Source organism: Zingiber officinale, chromosome 5A (assembly GCF_018446385.1).
Source record: "Zingiber officinale cultivar Zhangliang chromosome 5A, Zo_v1.1, whole genome shotgun sequence".
In the NCBI taxonomy this organism is placed as follows: Eukaryota; Viridiplantae; Streptophyta; class Magnoliopsida; order Zingiberales; family Zingiberaceae; genus Zingiber; species Zingiber officinale.
The window spans coordinates 7,910,208-7,927,946 of record NC_055994.1 but is presented as its reverse complement, the minus strand read 5'-3'; the positions used below and the strand labels follow the sequence as shown (position 1 = coordinate 7,927,946).

At 42.4% G+C, this 17,739-nt stretch overlaps 1 protein-coding gene and 1 non-coding gene across 2 annotated transcripts; one reads left to right on the top strand and one right to left on the bottom strand.

Annotated features, from left to right (window-relative positions):
- Positions 1-531: 531 nt before the first annotated feature.
- On the bottom strand, positions 532-603 carry TRNAQ-CUG. The gene has a single exon. It is a non-coding gene; the product is annotated as a tRNA-Gln (tRNA).
- A 5,059-nt stretch (positions 604-5,662) lies between these two features.
- On the top strand, positions 5,663-17,306 carry LOC121979642 (probable methyltransferase PMT28). Its single transcript, XM_042531635.1, has 8 exons — positions 5,663-6,605; positions 6,679-6,828; positions 7,809-8,079; positions 8,171-8,263; positions 15,904-16,078; positions 16,178-16,423; positions 16,568-16,762; positions 16,988-17,306. Exons 1-8 carry the CDS (start codon positions 5,856-5,858, stop codon positions 17,184-17,186), a joined length of 2,079 nt encoding a protein of 692 aa, XP_042387569.1. The 5' UTR covers positions 5,663-5,855; the 3' UTR covers positions 17,187-17,306.
- The last annotated feature ends 433 nt before the right edge of the window (positions 17,307-17,739 follow it).

Sequence of the window (17,739 nt, the reverse complement as noted above, 5' to 3'; positions counted from 1 at the left end):
TGAAATAAATAATATAATAGACATCTTTTGATTTTTTTTAAAATAAATATTTTATTAATAATTTACATAATTTGAGACGTCATTTTACCTTATAATTTATAAGGATTATTAAAAGTGTCTGATTGATACTAACAATATCCAATGAAAATAATTAAAATATATGGCTAATATTTTTGTTTAATGATGCGCGATGCCTCCCATAAATATTTGATTAAAAATAACATCAATGGTGAAATTTTCCGATAAGAATGAGTTTGGCTGACAATTAATTTGCCACCCAAAATTAGTTTGGGGAATAAGATTTGACTGGTAGTTACAATGATATTTTCTATATTTTATCAAAGAAAATACGATTAAGTAGAGTCTATGAAACCCTAACAATGCCCTCCTGCATAGTGCAGCAACAATATGTTCGACGATTTACCCAAACATTCATTATTCAAATCCTAATTTTAAATTGAATACAATTTCCAGAAAACAAAAACAATGCTATGCTGTTTAAAAAAATCAAAACCATTGAATAAAAATAAAAGGTCCCACCGAGATTTGAACTCGGGTTACTGGATTCAGAGTCCAATGTCCTAACCACTAGACCATGGGACCGTAGTGACAAAATGAGCTACCTAAATCTAATGATCATTAATAGCATTCGCTCCCTACTCACCGCACTTCGTTAAACAGGAGGTGGGACGCCGTGGTGGTCGGCGGTGGCCACAACGGCGTAACTGCCGCCGGCCTCTCAGTTTCCGTCCCTGAGAAGCGACAGTTCTTCGCCGCCGCCGCCGCCGCCGTCCTGAAGAGATTGACCATGGGTTCCGCTTCTCCCGATGTAGCTACCCATGGAGTATCCTTCGCCCCTCCACCATCCAGTATTATCTTCTCATTCGCGACTCCGCAAATGTCTTCTTTGTCCTATTGAACTGGAATGTCTGAAGGGATTTGGAGTTGGCGAGGCACGGACTGAAGCATCTTCGCAGTAATCCATCGTCGTTCGCCCGTCCCCTTGCTTCGACGGGCGATACCTTCTTCTGGGCCATGATGCCGATTTGATTCAGTCGGAGATTGCCAAGTTCTCAAAGATCGAAGGTGGAAGCCTCTTATCATATTCTTTTATAATCCTTGCGCTAATATCTAATCGCTCGTCCTTGCTTTTGCCATCTTATGCTTCATGGATTGATGTTGAGTCTTCCAGTATACAAAGGAGGAAACAATCCTTCTGAAATGCCACACATAAAAAAGGATGAAAGTGTACAAAGTTTGCTGATTCCTGTCACTGAACTCCTACGAAGTTTGAGAAAGAGAGACAATAAGAGGATTAGAATAAAGGCTAGGGATGCTTTGACTCGGCCACTCCGATGCTTAAGTCAGTCTTTGGCTGAACATATGAAAATTTTACTTATTTAAGGATATAAAAAGTACCTTGTTTGATTGCCGACGAATAAGCCATCGGTGAACCATTGATTTAGGTTGACGAGTCACCAAACCAAAGGGAATGGTTGGACTGAACTCCTATGAAGTTTGAGAAAGAGAGACAATAAGAGGATTACAATAAAGGCTGGGATGCTTTGACTCAACCACTTTGATGCTTAAGTCAGTCTTTGGCAAGGGGAGTGGAGAAGGAAAACAGCAAATAAAGAAATGAGGTGGTTAATGAGCACATGTGTGCGGTTGTATGCGCATATATGCATCCCTTTGCCCGCAAGAGCGGGCTCCTTTTATATCACTACTATTTGATACTTCTCTCCTCTATGTATTAATTGATGGGATGCCATACCTAGGTAAGGAAGGTGTCACATCATACCTACGGTCATGTCACACACGTTCTGTACCGTTGAAGATCGTGTGGGGTCATGTTATATTGATCATACTGTTTCACGTGTTCTGACAATGCCCACGTGCTATGCCAACCCACGTGTTGTCCCACGTGCTACGCCAATCTACGTGTTGTTCCTAGACCTGGATCGGTACGGTATACCGTATCCAAAATCGAATACCGTATACCGTACTGAAAAAATCGGTATTCTAAGAAATGATACCGATACCGTACCGACATTTCGGTATACCGAAATTCGGTATACCGAAATGTCGGTACGGTATCGGTAAAATACCGTCATGCCGAAGTTATATATATATTACATATAATATATAAAAAATAATTCTCTTGTAATGAAGGCAGTGATCATATAAGAACAAGAGTTGGGGATTTCGGACCCAAATATGCAAGATTGAAGATTAAACCAGTAGCTAGTGGTCCCAGGGTGGTGGCTCGCCGGAGATTTGTCGAAATCTTGCCAGAAATAACTTGCGTCATAAATCCACCAAAGAAATAAAAGCTAAAACTCACCGGAAAATCGGACAAGAACTTGCGCAAGCATAACTTTCAGAACAGAGCTCGATGATTAGATTTCTTCAGATTCAATGAAGGGAAAAAATATTAGGATTGGAGAAGAAGTTTCTAAGTTGTTGTGCATCTTCTCCGGCGACTATGTGCGGTGGTCGACTGTGGAAGGAAAGAATCGCGAGTCGCAACGTGTGCACCGACGGCGCAAGGAGAGAACATGGTTTCGGGTCGTTTAGGGTTTGGTTTAGGTTTTAGGGAAATCTAAATTAATCATTTAATATATAGTTACTCGGTATTTCGGTATACCGAAATATTTTAAATCGTTACCGTTACCGACAAATTCGGTACGGTATGATACCGTACCGAATTTTTCGATATACCGAAAATTTCGATATATACGGTATTTTTTCGGTACGATTTTTCGGTATTTCGATATTTTTTTCCAGCCCTAGTTGTTCCACGCGCTATGACAGCTTGCATGATATTAAGATAGTTGGGTTGAAGGTCGTGGTCTGTTAAGTGAAGGAGTATCGGATCAGCAAGGCCAAGGCGAAATGAGCAGAGTGTCCGATCGGTGGGACCGAGCAGGAGTGAGTAGAGTGTTCGGTGGGTAGGTCTGAGAAGGCTGGGCTCAATTGGGCTCGGTTGGGCTGGGCTGATGAAGTTGAGTCGGGAAGCTGAGACGATGATCGGATCGGTGGAGCCTCTCGCCTCGAGTAAGTTGAACTGAATAATAAGCTTCTCGCTTCAGGTCAGCCGAGTGGGAGTGGTCCCGTTGACCTATTTTGACTTTGACTCCATCTCAACATGACTTTTGACCTTCCTAATACACGTGGAGACTTCTCATATTCCCCATATCATACCTCTATGTTCTTACAAATATCTTGTATGTAATGGAGACCACTGGTTGATATTCAATCACTGAAAGCATGTACTATGTATGAAGAGCAACTGAAGAAATTATGTGGAGTTATGGATTACCTTCTTGACTCACCAGCTCTAGAAAATGGGCATGATCATTCATCCCTAATGAATCAATAAATTAGAAAAATCCAAATTTTGGGGTTATCTTCTCTGACAAACTGTGATCTTTGTGACAAAAGGATATGTTGCGAGTACTTCTCAATAAGCATGCTTATAGCCTTTAACTTTTTAAAAAAATCTAAAATCAGTAGAAAAGTTCTGGATTTACTAGTTCTTTAGGAATGCTTTCCTAAACTGCTTTTGAGTGCCAAAGCACTTTGAGGCTTTAATAATGTGTTTGATAAACTTATGCCTAAAGTGCTTTTACTCAAAGCACTGGATTCTCAAGGTTACTTTTCCAATGCAGATTACAGAGTGCATTCCGAGATTTAATTTTCTATTCTTAACTAATCTCACTTTTGATAGGGACTTCATGGACCTTTTGCTTTCTCCTCCCTCAAATTTTGAACAATTGTTTTGAGGTTGATTTCTCAGGGCATTGGTGCATCAATTCGTTTCTCTATTTTTTTAATGTAGCCATTCATATCTCATTTTCTTTAGCATATATTACAGACCACGGATACTATTATTCAAACTACGGTAAGAATATCCATTTAAATAATGCTTGATTATCGATGGTTATGCAAATTGTAGAAAAGGAAAAGAACCTTGTTGATCATTAAGCTGTGTATTAGTATCCAAATTTATGTATCAAGCAATTACTTTTTTTCTTTTCTGCACATGTAAGGAATTTTTTTTTCAGCTTGATGCATGTTACATCCTTTAGGGGCAAAGCGAATTCATTCATCTAAGGAGACTGTAATGTAATTTAGGATTAACACTGCATCTTGGGAGGCCAAGGCCCAAAGTGTTTCATATTGATGCCCAGTGAGAGCTGTAAAGGAACTTGATCGCTGAAATTTTATTAAGAATTTAGTTATGACTTATGAGGCATTGCTGCATGTCATACTGTTATATGCCACTGAATCGAATGGTTCCTCAGTTAAATAAACACTTACATTCTGGATCAATAATGTATAGTTGATTTAGAGAATTTGCTCGACTATTCTTTCTCTTTCTTCCTCGATTATTGCAGCAGTTTACATTTTCCTCGACCAAATGTCATTTTGGCTGAAGTTTAACTGTTAGTTAGCTCTCTAGCTCTAAGTAGTTTCACACTACACAACTATTTCTATCAATGTTTATGCAGTTTGTCGTCTTAGCAAAACTCTACTGCAGGCAAGTGTTCGTAAACCTTTATTAAGATCTCTTCATTCAGTCTCAGAATGAAAAATATGACCTCCCTACTGGAGTCCCTGTATCAAATATTTATTATCACTTATTTATGAATAGAGGTAATGTAACATATAATAATATGAACCCACTTTATTTAATTGTTCCATCAAAGCATTCATGGTGAATATTTTTATGCCTTGATTTCTTTGTATCAGATATTCAGTGTAGTTTTCTCGATTAAGTAAGATTCTACTAATTCTCATTTGATTTGAGTCTTGCATTTTGTTTGGAATTAGAATTTCTTGTGTTCTTTATTTTTGACCACCCCATCAAACAAGGCAAATGATTTTCTTGTAGCATTAGAAAAGAAGTGTGTGCTATTTCTTCCCTCCAGGATTCTACTAGTCAAGCTATATATTCTTAGAAGCTCTAACTATAGCAAAGTGGAAAACATGGAATTTAATGTTCTCACAAGATCAAAGTATGAAAATTGAAGTTGAATATAGATGAATTGGTTTTGACTATGGTATAAAGGATTTCCTTTAGTGCTCAATAGCATTCAAAGAAGAAACTAAACTACTTTCAGGTAAATATAGGCAGAAGGACAATCAAACACTGTATGATCTCATTTCAGTTAATCTCTTGTTTGTTTTAACTATGCAATACTGTTCTGTCTCAACTGCTCTTGATATTCAAATCCTCTATGCATAGAGCAGGGGAGGAAAAGAGCGGTAGACATGAATAGTTTACAAATTTCTTGGGAAAGGACATGAATTCATTGCCCACATGGTATAGAAGGAAAATTAGGGTATTTATTAGATTAATGGAAAGTTAGGGTGGCATTAAGGAGTGAGATAAATGCATTAAAAATAATGAATTATGTGAGGGATATAAGTGGTTATTGTAAGTTTCTATATAAATATTTTGATCCAGCAAAAAATGAATCTAAATAGTTGGATTAGATTGAAAACAGAGTCATGTATAATAATGTTTAGCTGATTTGTAAAGTATATTACAATATGGGGGAAAAGGCCGGGGGTGTTTTTTGATAAAATAATTTGTAGGGGCGTATTTGGGTGAATATCAGATATATTTAACTCGTACGCTTCCGTTCTACGTTTTACTCGAGCACCAAAGAAATAGTCCATCGTGAACTAACACAGAGAGTGACTTCTTACCAGCTCATTTTCCGGCGGCCTCAATTCACCGCTGAATAGCTCAAGATTTTTTCTTTTCAACAAGGAGGCTACTTTTTTTTCCAGATCTTTCAGCTTTGGAGATCAATGTTGTAGCTTATTGCTGGCCATCGCAAGCCATGGTGAGCGCTCGATTGGGGCGGAGCATAAAGCGCCCGCCTTTGGGCTTCGGCGTTAAAGTTTCGCTGGTGTTCTTATTGGGTCTTGCTTTTATTGTTATCTGGTGGGCATTCTCCTCCCCTTCGGCCTCCGTCGTGTCCTTGGAAAGGAACAGCTTCGGGGAAATCGAAGCGCCGCCCGCCACCACGGCCGCGAAGAAAAAGAACAAGGAGACCCAGAAGAAGACCCACCGGAATAAGACTCCAATTCCTTCGCATAAAGATGATAATTTGAAGAAAAGTGAAGATAGATCCAGAAAAGAGAAAAATAAGGAGAGGGAGAAAGTAGGAGGAGAGATCGAGCAGGCGGTGGTGGCTAAGAATGAGACGAGCGAGCTAGTAGAGGAGGCGGAGGATGATGAGAAGGTCGAGGTGGAGGGACTAGAAGAAGTGGCGGATAACGAGAATATGACGGATGAAGACATGCAAGATGATGGCGATGAGAATACGGAGGGCGTCGGCGGCGGTGATGAAGCCAGTAATAGCAAGGCTAAGAAGAAGAAAAAGTTGGGTCCTTTATTTGATCCAAAAGTGCGATATACATGGAAGCTTTGCGGCCAAAAGACTGGGCAAAACTATATCCCCTGTGTGGATATGGAAGGTGGGCACCGACACCATAAGAGGAGTTGCCCTCGAACTCCATTAATGTGTTTGGTTTCTCTTCCAAAGGATTACAGGTCTCCAGAGCCATGGCCTGGGAGAGAATCGAAGGTTCTTTCTTTTCCTCACTATGCATCTCTTCCTGATTTCTTCTGGCAAAATGTACAGTTTCTTGTTTCAGCAGATTTGGTTCAGCAATCTGGAACACCCAAAGCTATCCGCATTCATCAAAACTCAAAACTGGTTGAATCTCTCCAGTGACTATCTGTTAATCCCTCCAAAGGCATCTGAGTTCAAGGGTGGTGCTGAACAGTATTTTAGTTCGATTGAAGAGGTAATGAAACTTTTTATTATCTCTTTGATAAGCTCAGAATGGTATGCTGATATATTTGTCCCAAAATTTTTCCTTGTTTAATATTTAGCAAAAAATAATTCTTTATTTCACATGAACGAATTAAGTAATTGAAAAAATTTGCTTTTGAACAAACAACTAGCCAGAGTAGTATTTATGAGTCTCCAAATTGGAGGTTCTATTTTTATGTTATTTTCTTTTAAGTGTTCAAGGAATCAACTTGGTGTATGGATTAAATTGGGTCTTGAGTGTTTCGTGCCAAGGTTGTAGAATCTTTTAACTTCTTTGAGGTTCATTTTTTTATAGAGATGGCAAATGTTTGATTGTTGGAACTTTGCGCTACTATTCATATGCATCTAAGAAAGCCAATACCCATCTTTTACTCGCCACACTAGTTTTATGCTCTAGTCATACTCATTCCATTACGCGAAAATGGCTACCCATATCTGAATAATTTGGTTAAGTATTGGTGAATAACCACCAAAATTTCAACAAGAAACATTCAAAAGAGTAAAAAAAAGAAAAGAAAGGAAAATAGAGACCTTAAGAATGTACATATTTTCAAAATTAACTGTTTATTCAGGCATCTCAATTCAAATTTGTCCCATCTCTTCAACCAATTTAACCGCAATCCAAACCTGATTAAACAGATCAGATAGCCAACCAGAAAAAAAAGCCTGCCCCACTGTTGACACCTTTTTCTTTTTGTGAAGAACAAATGGCAGATCATCTTATTACTTATGAGCTGTTTTTATATAAACTTTCTCTCATTCAATCACAGTGATCTCAGCAATGTGTTCTTTGAAAAATAAGCTCCTAATCTTCCTTCCCTCTACCAGATTTTTGTTTAAAGAAGTGGCTCCACTCCGTTATACATATTAATTGTCTATCAAGTGTGTTAGACCAGTTTTGTAGATATAAAGGATAAACTTCATGTTTGATATTGTTTCTTTTTTATTTAGATGGTTCCAGACATAGAATGGGGTAAGAATATCCGTGTAATCTTGGACATTGGATGTACTGGTGGGGGTTTTGGAGTTGCTCTTCTGGAAAAGAATGTGATAACATTATCTTTCGGGTTGATGGGTGATCAGACAGATCTAGCTCAACTCACCCTTGAGAGGGGTATCCCTGCAGTGCTAGGGAATTTGGCATCAAGAAGACTTCCTTTTCCAAGTAGTGTTTTTGATGCAATTCATTGTGGTGAATGTGGCATACCTTGGCACTCAAGTGGTCTGTATAACTATAGTTAATAATGTTGCATTATAAAGTTTTGTTTTCTGTTGAGCATGCTTATGATGTTTGTGAATAACTTGACATGTAGGTGGTAAGCTTCTTCTGGAAATGAACAGAATTCTACGCCCTGGAGGATACTTCATTACATCAACCAAAAATGGAGACATTGATTCTGAAGAAGGTTCAGTACATTGATAATTTATACTTTCCTAATATCTTCAGAGTTCTATAATGTTGAAGAAAAAGTTAAAGAGTATCTTTCTTCCAATAAACTTATTTATAGCTACTTCTATGAATAACATCATATCCAAAGCTCTTTAAGCCTAGTTGCACATATGCGATCTCATTTACGTCTCAATCTTAATTGGTGTTTTAATGCGATCTCATATATGTCTCAATCTTAATTGGTGTTTTTAATGTGCATGTGATACTTGTGTCCTAGTTTCTTACTACTTTAGTGTACCAAATTAGGCATCATTTGGCTAATAGATCTAAAGGGAAATCTTACTGTAGAATCATCATTCCAATTGGAAACCTTTAAATTTGAATGCACTAATCAAATCTAAATAGCTATCACTCCTTTTTAATCCTTTATGAACTTACAATTCAATGAGTGTTATTTTAAATTCACAACTATTACTCAAATACTTCTGTCAGTCTCGAGCAACTCTCGAGATGTAGAAGTTTATTTTCCCAAAAAGTTAACCTTAACCCCATTACTTATTTAAGGATGGTTAGAGAGTCACATAATCCACTTGGATTTGTTTTTTTTTTAAATTTTGCAAATTCAAAGAAAGTGGATGGTTTACTGATGTTGTGTATGATGACTTCTGAATTATCCAAGCCTGCAAAATTATCATTCTGTATAACATGGACACATGTGGATTGCTTTGAAGTTCTGATGATTGGCCATGCTGTCAGATTGAGTTGTGCATGCCTTTCCTGAATCATTGCAATGTGCATGGTTTACTGACAGACGAGTGGTTATTAGACATACAGTAGGGACTAGCTTGAGAAGAAATCAATGAGGCACAGGAGTGATTAATACCACATTACCACACCTTGAAGTCGGATGGATATATGTTTATTGGTCTCCTGCAAATTACCTTAAGCTTTTGGATTGTATGGGTATCTGGATTATCTTTTACAAAAATACATGCACCTTATCTAATTTTCTCAAAACCTGTCTGTCATCCTCTGTTGGAGTTCCCAGTGTATTTGAATTGATTAATTTCTAAAATAATCATTGCTAGGAAGTAACGACTTCAAATTCTGAAATACATTTAATTTAAATATGTTTTAGGGAACTGATGGTAGGTGCCTTGAACACGCCAATGCTGGGATGCTATCCTTCCCTCTTTTAATGTAACTTTTAACTACTTTCACTGCTCTGGTTAATATTCAACATCCTCTTTACTCTTTTTGTGCTGTTTTGATAGAGAGAATTGAATTCCCTAGTGTAGGTACCATTGGATATAGAGCTATTGCCTTTCTCATAAGTGCCATTGAAGGTGGAAAAATGTACTCTTTTCCAAAGCCTAAGAAAATATGCATTGATGGTAGATGTTCCGGCCAATATACCGTGGACGGTCAAGCCACCGATCAACGAACTTGCTAAATTCGTTACTGCTCAGAGTTGGAGAAGATAAAAAAGGACCTCTATCCGTGGGGCTACCAGTGAGGTGTCGCTGATGTTGACGAAGTCGCCATGACCCGGGAGAAGGTGGGGTCGACCTGTCCTGTGTTGGCGGAGTCATTATGAGCTAGGAGGTGGGGCCATCGGAGATGCACTGTAGAAGGGCGTCACCATGCATTGCATGGAGAACTGAATCGTCTCAAGAGCCTACGAAGAGTAGAGGAGCGCAGGAGAGGGTTAGAATGGAGGCCGAGGGTGCTCGACTGGTTCACTCCGACGCTCAATTCACTCTCCGACATGGGAGATGAAGAAGATGCATAGTAGTAAGTTAATGGAAATTGATGTGTGCAAATATGTACACGTACCTTGGCTCGCGAGAGTGGGACTTTCTATAACACAGAGTGGGAGGTGAACCAGAGCGTCAGGTTAGCAGGGCAACAACATGGCAGTGAGGGCTCGGAAGCCAAAAGGCTCCGGAAGGCAGAACACAATAGGGATGTACGACAGCGATGACTCAAAGGCTGAAGGGCTCGGGGAGGCGGAGCACAACAGCGCGGGGCACGTAGTAGCGACAAGATTCGTCATTGGAGACGACAATGGAGGAGAGGCGGCCGGATGTGGGGCTGACGACTACATCATAGAGGGAGAGGGAGAACTAGGCTTTGAGGTTGGAGGTGAAGGTGACACAAAAAGGACGGTGAGATAGTGGAAGCGACGACGCGGGAGGTGGCGTCGCAAGATAGGTGGCATCGTCGAAATCTGCACTGAGGGCGATGACAACAACTAGATCTACTCAAGAGGCGGCGTTAGCAGCATCAAACTGCGCCGAAGGCGGCGGTAGCAGCGGGATCTGCGCCAGAAGTGGCGGTAGCAATGGGATTTGTGCTGGAAGTGGCGACAACAGTTGAATCTGCGTCGGAGATGACAACAATAGTGACAATAGCGGAACCAAGCCGAAGGCGGCAACAACAATAGGATTTGCATGGAAGCTGCGATTGGATTTGCAGAGCAGAGCGACACTGGAGGTTGCATGAGAATCCATCACGGGTGGAGGCAACAAGAGAGGCACGACCGGTAGCAGTCCAACACGGCTGCGAGCTCGACAGCGGAGGTGGACTATGGCAAAAGAGGGGAGGCGGAGATGGTGGTTGTCGGTAGATGTAGGGATGCTCGGCGAAGTCGACGAGTCCGCCGATAGTCGTGGAGGGCGTCGTCGTCTACGACATTAAGCGACGTGGTCCATGGCCCCTTGGCGGTTTGGTCGGTGGCATCCCTAATAGATGGGGAGACAAACTGCCTGATGAGAGGGCGTGACAGCGAGATGGTGAATGAGAGAGAGAGGCTGAGAGGGAGATGGTGAGAGAGAGAGTGGCTGATAGGGAGATCGTGAGAGAGAGAGGCAGTGGGAGAGAGAGAGAAAGGGGGGAGAGAGAGAGGGGGGTGGCGCGCCTTGCGTGAGGAATCCCCATTGTAGGTGTTGGGAGCATGGGGCATTGGAAGCGACACCAAAAGGTAGAGGTGGCGTGGTGCCTCCATGCATAGCGGCCTCTCCCATGGTGGTGGCGTGCGGCAGAGGAAGTAAAGGAGGAGACTCCTGTGCATGATGGGGGCATCCGAACACCCCTACTTGAGAAAGGGGGGGTCGGGGGGGGGGTCGAAGCCTTTGTGAGGGAAAAGACAATCGACAATTGAGGACCGACGTCGGAATGCGGAAGGAGACGAGAGAGAGGGAGATCATGTGAGTCCCTTCCCTGGGTGGCGGTGTGCGTCCAGAAAGGAAAAAGCCCCTTCTGCCATCGCAACCCTAAAAAGAGCGAAAAATAAGGAAAAGACCAAAAAGTCCTTCTCGCCACATGACATGCATATATCCCCGCATCACAAGTCTCCTCTTCAAGTTTAGTCGAAGGAGGTGTTAGTCTGACTGATTGAACTGTTGTGTTGTGGCGGTAAGTGAAGGAATTGCTAAGCCTATTGTAAGACTGAATCGCTCCCGACTAAGGAGTCGAGAAAGAATTTGCAAGCCTCTAGTAAGGCTGATTACTTCCGATTGAGGAATTGGGAAAGAGACGGTGAATCTGTAGTAAGACTGATGGGAAAGAGTCGCCGAGCCTGTCATATGGCTACAAGCTTGTTGTAAGGTTATGTCGCTCCCGACTAAAGATTAAAGAAAGAATCGGTGAGCATGTAATAAGGTTGATAACTTCCGATTCAGGAGTTGGGAAAGAGTCGGTGAGCCTCATAAGGCTGATGATTTTTGACTTCTGATTGAGGAGTTGGGAAAAAGTCTGCAAGCCTGTCGTAAGGTCGTGAGCCTGTCGTAAGGCTGTGTCACTCTTGACTAAGGAGTTGAGAAAGAATCGACGAGCCTATAGTAAGGCTGATAACTCCCGACTGAGTCAGGAAAGAGTCGGCGAGCCTGTCGTAAGGTTGATGACTTCAGATGAGGAGTCGAGAAAGTGTCGGCGAGCCTGTCCTAAGGCTTCAAGCGTGTCGTAAAGTTGTGTCGCTCTCAACTAAGAATTCGTGAAAGAATTGGCGAGCCTGTAGTAAGGCTGATAACTTCCGACTGAGGAGTCGGGAAAGAGTCGATGAGCCTGTCATAAGGCTGATGACTTTCGACTGAGGAGTCGGGAAAGAGTTAGTGAGCCTTTCGTAAGGCTACAAGCCTGTCATAAGGCTATGAGCCCGTTGTAAGGCTAATAACTTCCGATTGAGGAGTAGGGAAAGAGTCGGCGAGCCTATCGTAAGGCTGATGACTTTTGACTAAGGAGTCGGGGATAGATGCTTACTGGCATCGTGCTCAGGGGAAGGCTAACCGACATTGGTAACATTATGCCTGATCCACTATTCCCGAAGAGAGGCTAATAACTCGATTCGGGACTATGTCCGAGTCGGGAGAGCATAATAATGATCGATCTCACTACTTCCGAATACCCGTGGAGTCGAAAAGATAATAACTCGATCTGTGATTATGTCCGAGCCGGGAGAGAATAATCATGATTGATCTCACGACTCTCGAATACCTGCGGAGTCGGAGAGATAATAATTCGATTAGCGATTATGTCTGAATCGGGAGAGTCTGAGCCTAAAAAGGACAAGACGATACAGTACACATTCGACTGTTACCGTAGCCTGGAGGATTTTAACCCCGGTTATGTTCGAGTCGAGGGAGTCTGTGCTACTGCAGCGATTTCAACCCCGACTATGTCCGAGTCGGGGGAGTCTGGGCCATGAAAAGGACAAGGCGATACAGTACTTACTCAACCCTTGTGCTAAAGAGAGTCCGCTACCATAGCCTGGAGGATCTTGACCTTGACTATGTCTGAGTCTGGGAGTCTGGGCCTTGAAAACGACAAGGGAAAATGGTACTCGCTCGACCCTTGTGTAAAGGGGAGTTTGCTACCGCATCCTAAAGGATCTTGACTCTTACTATATCTGAGTCGGGGGAGTCTGACCCTGAAAGGACAAGACATTACATGACTCGACTCTTATGCGAAGGGGTGTCTGCTACCGCAGCCTGGAGGATCTTGACCCCGACTATGTTCGAGTTGGAGGGGTCTGACTCTGAATAGGATAAGATGATACGATACTCGTTTGACCCTTGTGCGAAGGGGAATCTACTACTGTAGCCTGGAGAATCTCGATCCCAACTATGTACGAGTCGGGGGAGTCTGGGCCTAAAAAGGACATTTATTGATGGAGATCACTGGTCCGAGACCAAGAGAAATAATCACCGACTACGATGTACCTTTAAATAAAGATGTAAGGAAGAGCTGCAATTTATATTTCCCAATATATAACTAAATACACTCGAACCTAATGCACAACTTTGATGCGCCATGTCCTGGAGATAATATCCCGATCCCTCGACTCTCAGCTATCCGTCAATTTGAGAAGAGAAGAGTAATATTGATCTTGCTAAGGGAGTTAATTGCTCGATCTGGCTGAAATAGAGAATGACTCGATTCCGCTGAGAGAATAACTCGATCTCGCTAAGGGAGAGAATGACTCGATCTCGCTGAGAGAATAACTCGATCAAGGAGAGAATGACTCAATCTTGCCGGTGACATTAACATTCTCTTGCGCGATGGTCGCTTCTCCATCGCGGATTCTTTCTCCACCGGAGTTACGATTATCAGCGGTCCTTATAGTGTTAATCATTGCAGCGTTTTGTCTCAGAATTTCCTACATATGACACCAATTTGTTCTGCCAATATACCATAGACGGTCAATCCACTAGTCAACGAAGTTGTTGACATTCGTTACTTTTCAGAGATCGTTGGAGAAGATAAAGAAGGAGCTCAATCCGTAGGGGCCACCAATGATGTGTCGATGATGTCGACAAAGTTGTCATGACCCTGGAGAAGGTAGGGCTGAACTGTCCTATCTTGACGGAGTCATTGTGAGCTGGAAGGAGGTGGGATCATTGGAGATGCCTAAGGAGCTATAGAAGGGCATCACCGTGCGTTGTAGGGAGAAATGAATCGTTTGGAGAGCCTACTTGGAGTAGATGAGCGTAGGAGAGGGTTAGAATGGAGGTCGGGGGTTCCCCGGTTCATCCACTTCGATACTCAAGTTAGTCTCCAACAAGGGAGATGAAAAAGATGCGCAGTAGTAGGCTAATGAAAATAGACGTGTGTAAATATGTACGCATACGCATACCTTGGCCCGGTGGGGCAGGACTTTCTATAACACAAAGTGGGGGTGAATTAGAGTATCTGGTTTGCGAGGCAACAACATGGCAACAAGGGCTCGGAAGCCGGAGGGCTTCGGAAGGCGGAGCATAGTTGGGGTGCACAGCAGCAACGACTCGAAGGTTGGAGGTCCGGGAGGCCGAGCATAACAGGGATGTACGACGGCGACAACTCGATGGCTGGAGGGCTCCGGGAGGTGGAGCACAACAGCGCGAGGTACGTAGCACCAGCGAGATCTGTCGTCGGAGGTAGTGACGGAGGGGTGGTAGCCGGATGTGTGGCCAGTGGTTGCATTGTAGAGGGAGAACTAGGATGTGAGGTCGGCGACGAAGGCAACACAGGAAGGACAGCGAGACAACGGAAGCGGTGACGAGGGAGGCAACTTCACGAAAAGGGTGGTGTCGCCGAGATCTGCGCCGAGGGTGACGACAACGATGGGATCTACATCGGAAGCGGCGGCGGCGACAACAATCTACATCGAAGGCGGTGGCAGTAGTGGGATCTGCGTCGGAAGCAGCGACAACGGTTGGATCTGCATCGAAGGAGGTGGCAATAGCGGAACCAACCAAAGGTAGCAACGACAATAGTGGGATATGCGCCAGAAGTGACAGTTGGATTTGCAGTGCAGCGTTGGAGGTCGCATGAGGTCGGATCCGTCATGGGTAGAGGTGGCGAGAGAGGCACGGCCGGCGGTCGTCCAACGCATCTGCGAGCTTGGCAACGGAGGTGAACTACGGCAAGAGAGGGGAGGCAGAGATAGTGGCTGTCGATAGATGCAGGGATGCTTGACGGGGGCAGCGAGTCCGGCGATAGCGGTGGAGGGCAGCGAGTCCGGCGACAGTGGTGGAGGGCGGCGACGTCTATGGCATCAGGCTTTGTGGTCCATGGCCCTTGGCGGTTTGGTTGGCGGCGTCCCTAATAGACGGGGAGAGAGGCCGCCTGATGAGAGGGTGTGAGAGCGAGATTGTGGGGGCGTCCGGAGGCTCGTACGTGATTGGGGGTAAGTCTTCGTGAGGGAAAAGGCGACCGACGTCAGCATGCAGAAGGAGACGAGAGAAAGAGAGATCACGTGAGTCCCTTCCCTAGGTGGCGGTGTGAGTCCAGAAATAATAAGAGCCCCTTCCTTCTGCCCATCTCAACTCTAAAAAGAGAGAAAAAGAAGGAAAAAAATCCAAAAGCCCTTATCGCCGCGTGACTTGCTTATATCCCTGCAGCAGTAGATTTCAATTAATAAACCTCCTACACTAATTACAATCTTGTGCATGTCTGAAATAATATAATACATACTCAAACTTCACAAAGCACACTAATTTGCCACGTCTAAACTACTTAGGAGTTTTATTTATAGTAATTTTCTTTAATTTCTTATCCAGGCATGTCGACATTGATTGCCTCAATTTGTTGGAGTAATTTTCTTTAATTTCTTATCCAGGCATGTCGACATTGATTGCCTCAATTTGTTGGAGTAATTTTCTTTAATTTCTTATCCAGGCATGTCGACATTGATTGCCTCAATTTGTTGGAGTAATCTCGGCCACAAAACTGATGAAGATAGTGAAACAAACATCAGAGTATACCAGAGGCCGACTTCAAATGACATATACGAGCTAAGAGCAACAAAAAAACCATCCTTTTGCCAGGAAAATGAAAATCAAGATGCTGCATGGTAAGCTAGAAAATGGTATTCCTTGCCAATACTATTTAGACTCGTAACTCATTAGTTTTTGCTTTTTGGTGTATACCTTTGTTATCATTCCTTCCACAGGTACACTCCTATAAAACCATGTCTCCACAAGGTTGCAGCAGCTATTGAAGAACGAGGCACTGACTGGCCCGAGGAGTGGCCGAAGAGGCTTGACACTTTTCCAGAATGGCTAGCTGATTCACATGATAAGTTGACTGCAGATCATAAACATTGGAAGGCTGTAGTTGACAAATCATACCTTGGCGGATTGGGGATTGATTGGTCAACCATCAGAAATGTGATGGACATGAAAGCAATATATGGAGGGTATGCAAGAATTTTTCCAACTCACATACGGTCTCTAGTTCATTCTTTCCTCGTTTCATCGGACATTTTGTTCTCAAAATTCAATTGATCCAATCAAGATCACATCAGTTCTTAACTTGAGCTAAAAAAATTCTGGAAATGCAGATTTGCAGCTGCTCTAGCATCTCAGAAAGTCTGGGTGATGAATGTAGTCCCTGTACATGCTCCAAATACTCTTCCTATTATTTTCGAGCGTGGGCTTCTCGGTATCTATCACGATTGGTGTGAACCGTTTAGCACATATCCAAGGTCCTATGATCTTTTGCATGCTGATCATCTATTCTCACGTCTCAAGAACAGGTGATTTTCTGATGGTAATGCACTAGTTAGAATTCAATTCAAGTATGCACTCGGCAAAGTTTCGGTTGTAGCAATGTAGCCAATCAAGGTTTATAAGAATCACTCGAATTTTTTGCTCGAACCCACTAAAGATAATATAACACCATACATGCCTATCATGCAAACATTGAGATAACATTATAGAAGTGCTAGCCAACAATGCTGAGTATTTCTGATCCAATGTAGGTGCAAGCAGCCAGTAGTTATTGTTGTCGAGATGGATCGGATACTAAGGCCAGGTGGTTGGGTCATCATCCGCGATAAGTTGGAGATCTTGGATCCCTTGGAGGCAATCTTGAGGTCACTCTACTGGGACATCAGAACGACATACGGCAAAGACAAGGAAGGTCTGATCTGTGCACAGAAGACAACATGGAGACCATAAAGCTCATGCACTATATAGAAACTTGTGATTCTTGAGTCATTCATTTCCCCAAGTTGTTTGAATGTCTCTTCATTGTGGCATATTTTTCGATTCTTTCTAAACCAAAATGTTCATGGTCAATGCTTATTAGGGTGCGTTTGGTTATGTTATCTGCATAGTTTTGATTATGTGATTATGTTATGTAATTACTAGATAATCACATAATCAAAATTACGAAAAATAAAATATAACATAATATTATTTGGTTTAACTTTTAGAATACTCATTGAAGGAAAAAAATTTAAAAAAATTTGAAAAACTTCTTTGTTAATCTCGGAATCATGTAAAATATCACACTTTCAAAATAATTATATTTCGCTATTTATTGAAGTGACGGGTATGTTTCATTATCTGAGAATCGTTTATTACTCGAATCAACCACAATCAGAATTAAATAACATAACCTTAACTTTCAACTAAATATGTTTAAAGGTGCTTTTGCTTAATGCTATTTGTTTAATCTTTAGAATATTCATTTTGGAAATCTCAGAATCATGATCATGTTTCAGATTAT